This window comes from Papaver somniferum, unplaced genomic scaffold (genome assembly GCF_003573695.1).
Source record: "Papaver somniferum cultivar HN1 unplaced genomic scaffold, ASM357369v1 unplaced-scaffold_117, whole genome shotgun sequence".
Taxonomy (NCBI): domain Eukaryota; kingdom Viridiplantae; phylum Streptophyta; class Magnoliopsida; order Ranunculales; family Papaveraceae; genus Papaver; species Papaver somniferum.
The window spans coordinates 2,358,670-2,367,772 of record NW_020620714.1 but is presented as its reverse complement, the minus strand read 5'-3'; the positions used below and the strand labels follow the sequence as shown (position 1 = coordinate 2,367,772).

The 9,103-nt window shown below is 34.8% G+C and overlaps 1 protein-coding gene across 1 annotated transcript; it reads left to right on the top strand.

The window, feature by feature from the left end:
* The first annotated feature begins 6,858 nt into the window (after window positions 1-6,858).
* LOC113330131 (ent-kaurene oxidase, chloroplastic-like) lies at window positions 6,859-9,103 on the top strand. Its single transcript, XM_026576986.1, has 7 exons — window positions 6,859-6,869; window positions 6,924-7,116; window positions 7,196-7,492; window positions 7,601-7,858; window positions 7,942-8,103; window positions 8,211-8,408; window positions 8,515-9,103. Exons 1-7 carry the CDS (start codon window positions 6,859-6,861, stop codon window positions 8,827-8,829), a joined length of 1,434 nt encoding a protein of 477 aa, XP_026432771.1. The 3' UTR covers window positions 8,830-9,103.

Sequence of the window (9,103 nt, the reverse complement as noted above, 5' to 3'; positions counted from 1 at the left end):
TCTCTCTTTTATGGACGAGTCATGACTACTCTGAGATATAGAGGTCCTACACTCTTACTAGTATCCTACTCCTAGAGGAGAAAAACTCGTTTGCTTCAGCAATTATCGAAGTGTCTGCCCTGAAGACTAGTTATGGAGTGCCTATGTTACAGTAGAACAGATATATTGATAGTTCTCCTAAAGATGTCTATGGTGACAGGTTATAACTGCTACCGTAACATAGGTGTATAGTATCAGTTGATCTAAAACAGTTACATATGTCAATTTAGATGACGCTTGAAAACTGTTATACTAAAATATTTATAGTATGCAACATTTCTTATAAGAAACGATCACCGAATCTCAACAACCAAACATTTAGTACCAGGTATTTTCCAAACTGTCACCTTATAAAATTCTTAACTGTTACCAAATGTCATTTTTCTACTTGTGCAAGAAAATCAATGTAGTTGAAATCAATAAAACCTAGAGAGAATCTTAGTTACTGTGGTGAAAAACAAAATGACAAAGTAGCTGCTTCTTCTCCTCTATGTGAAGAAAGGGTGTTTTGGCCATTAAAAGAAAAATAAATTACCGACAAAACATAATTTCAAAAGGTTAGGTTTCACTAGTAGAAAAGTGACATTCAGTAACAGTTCAAGATTTTATAAGGTAATAATTCGTAAATCACCTGTTACTAAATGTGAGGTTGTTAAATAATGGTAACAATTTTTGTAAGAACTGTTACGTAGTATAATCTAGGTTGTATACTGTAACAGTTTTTATAATAAGTGTTACTATATACCCATGTTACTGTAACAGATTTAATGTGTTACCATAGTTGACATTACCGTGAGATTTATTTAGACCAACTGTTACTATATACCCATGCTACTGTAACACATCTAATATGTCACCATAGTTGACATTATCGTGGCACTTTTTAGACCAACTGTTACCATATACCCATGCTACTGTAACACATCTAATATGTCACCACAGTTGACATTATCGTGACACTTTTTAGACCAACTGTTACCATATACCCATGTTATTCTAACATATTTAATATGTCACCATAGTTGACCTTCTCGTGATATTTCTATAAAATAACTGTTACTATTTATGTATATAACTAATTATTTGGATATCCATACCTAGCTCTTAGACCGACATGTCACTATTTACTTGTAGATTTAATTTCATGCACTTATCTAGCCATGGATCGCATGGATGGTTATCTAAGATTTAATAGAAATTCAAACCTAATAAAAAATAATAAACAAGTGGTACAATATATAGAAATACTACAATATAAATATGTTGTAGTTGGGCGGTGACAACAAAGATGATGGTAACGAAGGTTGTGGTGGAGGTTGATAATTTATTGTTTAATGAGAATAAGTATTTTATATGGATAACTAGGGATTAACCCGTGCCGTAACGGCATAAGACGTTTCTTTGTTCCACCCCTGCTCAAATTTACCCATGGCCAATATTGTCACCTAAAAAGACCCTCATTGACCATGTTATCATTAGAATATTAAAAGAAGTGCACATGCCATACTTTTTATTCCCAAATTTATTCCATATTAAAGACACACTGGCCATATTCTTCGTTTTCCATTTTAGCCTATGACACCCCTTGTCACAGTTAATAAGGGGCACATACTTAATGCTAGGCCATTTTTTTTCTCTTTCACTTCCTAATAATTCTTTCTTTTCTTCTTTTCCAGGTAATTATTTGTAAATTGAGGTATTAGTGAACATCAAAAATTGTTTGAATTCCCATATTACTTGGATGTAGCGCTCGCTGAACAGTTTTTCTCCTGAAATGCCTTGTTTGTTTGCAGCTGACTCGGCCTATGGATCTGAGTCAAGCCCTGACTCGAGCAGAGTCAGTAGTCAGACCGTTTGTTTTGCATTTTGAGTCAGATCTGACTCGACCTCTGACTCGGGCCCATTTGAGTCAGGTAACAAAATACCCCTGACTCAAAGGACCAAACCATTGACTCACATTTTTTGAGTCAGATGAGTCAGATCTGATTCAAAACAAACATATCGAGTCAGATCCAGATGAATCAGGTGATTTCAGTCAGATCCAGACGACTCAGATGAGTCAGGAGTAAACAAACATGATGGTGTTGTCTCGTTATAACAGAACATGCAAAGGACCAGCAAAGTAACAGGTTACAGGTTCCAACGATACAGAGGTTTCGCTGTGGGAAAATACTGAGTCATATTTTTAGGCCATAACTGCACGGTTAAGGATATGTGTTTCAAACGTATCCATCGTTTCATACATGTCGTAATTGTCTGAGAAGAATCGAACCGATCGATCCAAGTCTAAATGTTTTGAGGAGTTGGTTAATAAACATGTCCTTATCCTCGAAACTTTTAATATTGTGTATGTAAGTCTTACAACCCTTTGGGACAAACATAGTTAATTTAGAGCATGTAGTAGAACATTATTACTTCGTTCACTACTTCAAAAAAATATCATCAAAGGTCATTCATGAAACTTATAACAAAACTAAAAACACCTAAAATTACTTTAAAATCAATTAGTTTAATCTTGCAAAATCTGTTAGCATTAGAATTTAATTTTTCTCTTTGATATAAATTGTTGGGTTCCTTATTTACGTAGATTTGTGTTTATTCATTTTTCTAAGATTTATAATAATATTTAATTCTTGGTCCATTTATTTTCTTGTCTCTTTACCTATTATCATGAACTATTTCTCAAACATGCATAATTACACGAAGTTGGGGAGAAATGACAAAAACAGAAATCATGACAAAAAATGGGAATAAAGAGAGATGTGAGAAACTGAATCGTCTACAATTAATTCACGTGTAGCCTTGCATAATCCCATGAAGTAGGGGAGAAATAATGACAGAAACGGAAACCATGACAAAAAAGGGGAATAAAGAAAGATTTGAAAAACTGAACCGATTACAATTAATTCCCGTGTAGCCTTGTGTTTGGTCAATTTTCTTATAGGTTTCATTTTTATTCCTGCCCCCTACCTGGTAAATCTTAAAATCGCAACATCTTCTTTTTTGGAAAAATCCGGCCTTTAAAAATTGTTTTAATTTTAAAAAATAATAAAAAAAGTAATTTAAAAACTAAAATCAAATTAAAAAAAAAAACAAAGAAATATTAACCAAGATTGACTAAATAATTTACCTATCTTAGGACACATTTTCTCACCCTACTGCCACTACTTCTTCCAGCACCACCTTATCGTTACCATTCCACAAGTCTTACCAATACCCACCATCATTATACCCACCGCTGATCCACCACCACCACCCACCATCAAAACCACCATTAGTGCTTAATTTACCTATCTTAAGACCCTTTTGTCACCCTACTGCCACTACTTCTTCCATCACCACATTATCGTCACCACTCCACCAGTCTCACCAATACCCACCACCATTTATCCCTACCACTGTCCACCATCACAACCACCATTAATGCTTACTGATTTGGTTAATATCAAATAAATTTATTATGTATCAACAAAAATACATTCATTTGATTAATTAAAGAAACATTTATTATGAAATATCAATTGAGCATTTATTATTAATTTTTAATTAAACGTGATCATTTATAGCGGTAGATTTATGTTCTGCAAGTATAAATTTGATCGTTCTTTATCTAGCCTAAATTGTTCAAACTTTGTTTTGTACTCTGGAATCCTCCTCATATATTTGTGTTTTGTCCTTATCAATTCTGCTAAAAACATCCAACTACATCTATCACAATAAAATGTTGCCCATTTTGTAAAGATACAAAACTATTATTGTCCACTACTTTTCACTAACATCCACCACCGTACGTCAAAGCCAGCCACGCCCACTATTTTTTCCACCACCGGTAATGTTATCACCTCCACCACTCACACATACCCGCTACTGTTTCCACCACCCACTGCTTCTTTCACTACAGTCATTAAAAATTAATAATATAAATTTTAACAGCGGTCACTGTAGTATAGTGGTAAAGTCATTGTGCGATAATACCAGTTACCTGAGTTCGAAACTCGCCAGCACCAAATTCTTTACCGATCAATATGTATATAGTTTTTAATCAATTCATTTATTAATAAAAATATGTATTTATTTGATTCATTAAATGAACATTTATCATGAATAATTAATTAATCATTCATCATGAGCAAGCAATTAATAGGATACTAATTAATAAAGTATTTATCATCAATTAGTGTGAAACACTAATTAGTTAGGTATTTATTATATTAATCATTTATTATATTAGATAAATGGATCATTAAATATTAGTTTTATGGGAGAAATTACAGCCATAGATTTATCATTTGGGAGATAAAACTTGGACGCTACTTACACGTGCGAGATGAGGGTGTGGTCAGGAGAACTACAGCCGTAGATTTATCTTTTTGAGGACAAATCTGGACCACCACTAACACGTGCGGGGAAAGGGTGCGGTCTGGATAACCACAACAATTGATTTATCTTTGCGAAGGACAGATCCTCACCGTTCTTTACATAGACCAAGTTATCCAAACTGTGTCATGTATTTGAGACATGAACCAAAAACAACGCGTGGAATAATGGTTCAAGAGTTATAGTTAGGTGTAATAGGTCTCAAGGTCGAATCCTGTGAAGAGTAATTTTATAAAATTTATATTTCAAGCTCAATCAAGCATCCCAACTTGTGGTTGTGGAACAGTGGCGTGCATAGTGGATATGGTTGCGGCGGTACCGGTGCTGGCGGCGCTAGTGGTGAAGGTGGTGGTAGTTTCACTATAAATTGTTACTATTTTTGATGACAGTTTTCATAAAAACTGTTATGGTTACTCAAATAATAACAGCAGTTTTATGAAAAACAGTTACCGTGGCAATTATTCAGTAACATATATTTAATAAACTGTTACCAAAAATTATTAACAGTGACAGTTTTGGAATCTATGAGTCATTTTTCAATAGTCATTCCGTAACAGGTTTTATAAACTTTCCGTAACAAGGTCTTTAGTAACACCGCAGAAAAAACTAAAACTGTTACAGAAATAATACAATAATAGTTTTTAACTGTCACGAACATCATTTTTTAACTAGTGTCTATGCGTATTTTTTTAAAGAAAAATAGATGCGACAGTGAAGTCTTACACGCTTCCGTTCTCGACTTAAAAAATAATAAAAAACATTCCTGATTATAGCTCTCACTTTTTTGGTAATTCACATTCTTAACTATATATGTTGAAATGTTGTATTGTAGTCTAGAATTATTTAGACTAGTTTGGATAAGTGTGAATCAAGTTTTGTAAAATCTAGAAATCGAATCATCCTGATAGATATATATTTTTTTCTGATGGCTAAAAAAGTAGATGCTAATGAATTACATTCAGATCATTGGTGTCATCCTGATATAATTCTACTGACTACTAGTCGGTTAGAGATAAAAAAGAAAAACCTAGACAAAGTGGAGCATCCTAACAATGTTGCACACCTATAAGTCTAAAATTCAATGTACACGACAATCATAACTTTACTCAACTAATTGATTTGACAGTGCGTAGGAGTCATACGTACACTGGGTAATTTAGATGACTCAAATAATTATGATCGGCTATCAGCAGAGGTGTAAATTGAGCCATGCCAGGACGAGTCCATAGCATATTAAAATTTTATCACATCTGAGTACAACATGTAGCTTAGGCGAATACGCCCCAGCACATTCGTTTCGTGGATTGTGTTGGGCTAACCTAATCGGCACAATATGACGGCCCAGTATGCAGCACGGATAAACACGTGGAACAACAGATAATATCATGATAAGAAAGTACGTTGTAATATTCATAAAACACTACAAAATACATCACATTTTGTGTATGTCTCACAAAAAAGTCTTTATTTTAATTTTTGATATTGGATCATCACTATATTGACTAAATTTTATAACAATTTACACAATACTAAAATATTTAGTTTAAAAAACACAAATTACATGTGCCCGATACAACATAACACGCCACAACACGTTTGTTTTTTTGCCACAAACGCAACCCATCAACTAGCACGACACAGCATGACGTGCCTTAATCTCCGGCACAACATGCCACAACACATAACATGCTAAGCATGTGATATCGTGCGGTAGGCTGGCACATTTTACACCTCTAGCCGGTGAACTTATATATAGCCCCATATTTTCCGATTACATGTTAATCCCTTTATCAGAACTAATCGAAAACAATAAAATTAGGTGAATACTCAAATTAACATCATCTTATCACGTTCTATTTAATTCAACTAACATAAAATATCTAACATCACCTCATCACGTTCTATTAAGGAATGTTCAAATAATGCATATACAGCTGGCGTGGTTCATGACTACGCAACTTACACGTTACACCATTATTAATTATATACTGGTCTGACACAACGACTTTCAATTTCAAGTGAGTTGTTGTTCCCATTAACCTTGTACGTAACAAATATATAATTGGTCATCGGATTAAATTCTCTGATTCTTTGTCGATAGCACGACATAAGATCATTGTGAAAATTTATTATTAACATTCATGCCATTGTCAACTATCAACCCCTTTGGTTTTGGGTGGTGCTGCATCACCTATCCTTATGACCCTCTAATTTTATTTCAGCATGATATATATAAATAGAAGTATTGATTTCACTCTTCGTTGTAGAGCAACTAAGTTATAAACTTATAAGGTTAGGAGTAACAATGGAAATTGCTAATAAATCTAATCATGCAAAACATTTCCTTGTTACGCCTTTGGTCATCACCTTGGTTATAGGTTTCCTCTGGATGATCACCATCCTAAAACGCTATATCCCTAAAACGCTGTCCAGAACATTTTCATGTCCTCCAGGTATCCTTGTAGTTTACAAAGATTTTATTGATGTTTTATTTACTTATTTATAAGAAAAATATATTGTTGTCGTGAAATATCTGCAGCGGTTCCAGGGTTGCCATTGATAGGAAATCTACTGCAGCTAAAAGATAAGATATTTCATCAGACTTTTGCAAACTGGGAAGAAATCTATGGACCCATTTACTCCATTAAAATAGGAGCTTCTACTATTGTTGTCCTCAATAACACCGATGTTGTCCAAGAGGTTTGAACGTAAACTGAGACTACTTTAAGTATGAATTTGTCATTTATTCCATAGTACTAATTAGTATTTATTTTTACAGGCAATAGTAACTAAATTCTCATCCATTTCAAAGAGGAAGCTTACTCACGCGATGAAAATACTTGGAACTGATATTCTCATAGCAAGTGATTCTAATGAATATCATAAGATGGCAAGACGACTTGTAGTCACTCACATGCTGGGAGCTGGTGCTCAGAGGCGACATCGTGCACACAGAGACATCATGATGGATAACATAGTGCGTTGCTTACAAGCCCATGCCAAGGAAAATCCTCTCAAACCAGTAAACTTCAGGAAGATACTCCAAACTGAAATCTTTGGTCTAATTTTGAAACAAGTAAGATACTTTTCTCTTGTTAATTGTATAAAGATTTTTGGTAGTCTTCATATGATCTATTATTGTAAAAATATTGAAAAATAATTTGCGGAAACCTGTTGGATTTAGGCATTAGGAAAAGATGTAGGATCTTCAAAATATATTGAAGGTCTTGGTGAAACTTTGTCAAGAGATGAGATCTTAAAGGTTTTAGTGTTGGAGCCACTATCGGGAGGAATTGAAATGGACTGGAGAGACTTTTTCCCGTATATGAGATGGGTTCCTAATAAAAACTTTGAGAAACACATTGGACGGATGGAGACACGCAGGCTAGAAGTGATGAAAACTCTTATTGAGGAGCAACAGAAACGGATTTCATCGGGAGAGGTACATATTGCTCGCTCCATACCGTGTCTATATTAGTTGTATGCGCTGCTTATTAATTACAAGGAGTAACTTTGGTCTAACAGGGAATAAATTGTTACCTGGATTGGTTGATGTCGGAAGGGAAAACTCTTACAAAGACACAAGTGAGCATCTTGATTTGGGAGACCATTTTTGTGGGTACCGATTCAAGTGTACAAACCGCAGAATGGGCCATGTATGAACTTGCAAAAAACCCAAAATATCAGGCAATTTTTCCCAACTCACTTGTCATTCGTTTGTTTTATGTGCATTTATGCTAGTTTCGACCATATGACCTTGATCCCTTCCTATCTATCTTAATCCATTCCATCAGGATCAATTACACCATGAAATACAAAAGGTATGCGGAAACGGCAAATATACAGAGGAGCAGTATTCAGGGGTTACGTACTTAGGCGCCGTTTTTCATGAAACATTGAGAAAGTATCCCCCTTCACTAATAGCCCTTCCACTTAAATATGTACATGAAGATACTCAACTAGGAGGGTATGACATTCCTGCTGGAACAGAGGTGATCGTCAGAGTTGAAACCCAATAACAATTAATACACTTTCTTGATAAATATTTTAGTGCGATAACTTTCTAATTTCATACGCTATTTGTCTATGCATACACAGATTGCCATCAACATCTATGGTTGCAATATGGACAAGAACCAATGGGATTCACCCAAAGAATGGAAACCCGAGAGATTTCAAGATAGTAAGCATGATCCCAAGGATCTTTACAAGACTATGTCATTTGGAGGAGGAAAGAGGGTCTGTCCAGGAGCTTTGCAAGGACTTCTGATTACTAGCACTGCTATTGCCAGGTGTATTCAAGAGTTCAAGTGGAGTTTGGAACTAGCCGAATCGGAGGAAGAAGATATAAATACTACTACCCTCACAACTCAAATCCCCAATCCTTTTCTAGCAACTCCAAGAAATTGTTGATGGAGTCGAGATTAGGTTTTAATTTATTTATTTTTAAATAAAACAGAAACTGCGAGCACTATGAATCAGAGGCCTTTATACGTCGTCCGTTGACTAGTCAACTGTTAATTTGACATCACGTTTGAGAGAAGAAAAAACTACGTAGTACTCACTAATTTTCCAGCTCTTCTAGTATTTGTTTTCATTCTATAGGCACATTGAAACCCACACCAAAGACACCAAAGGCCAAATGCAGTATCATGCGGGCATACCTCTTTCTGTACCTTAAATACAT

Coding starts and splice junctions, on each gene's coding strand:
- LOC113330131 (XM_026576986.1), top strand. Junction 7,117..7,195: donor ACACCGATGTTGTCCAAGAG/GTTTGAACGTAA, acceptor TTATTTTTACAG/GCAATAGTAACTAAATTCTC. Junction 8,409..8,514: donor ACATTCCTGCTGGAACAGAG/GTGATCGTCAGA, acceptor ATGCATACACAG/ATTGCCATCAACATCTATGG.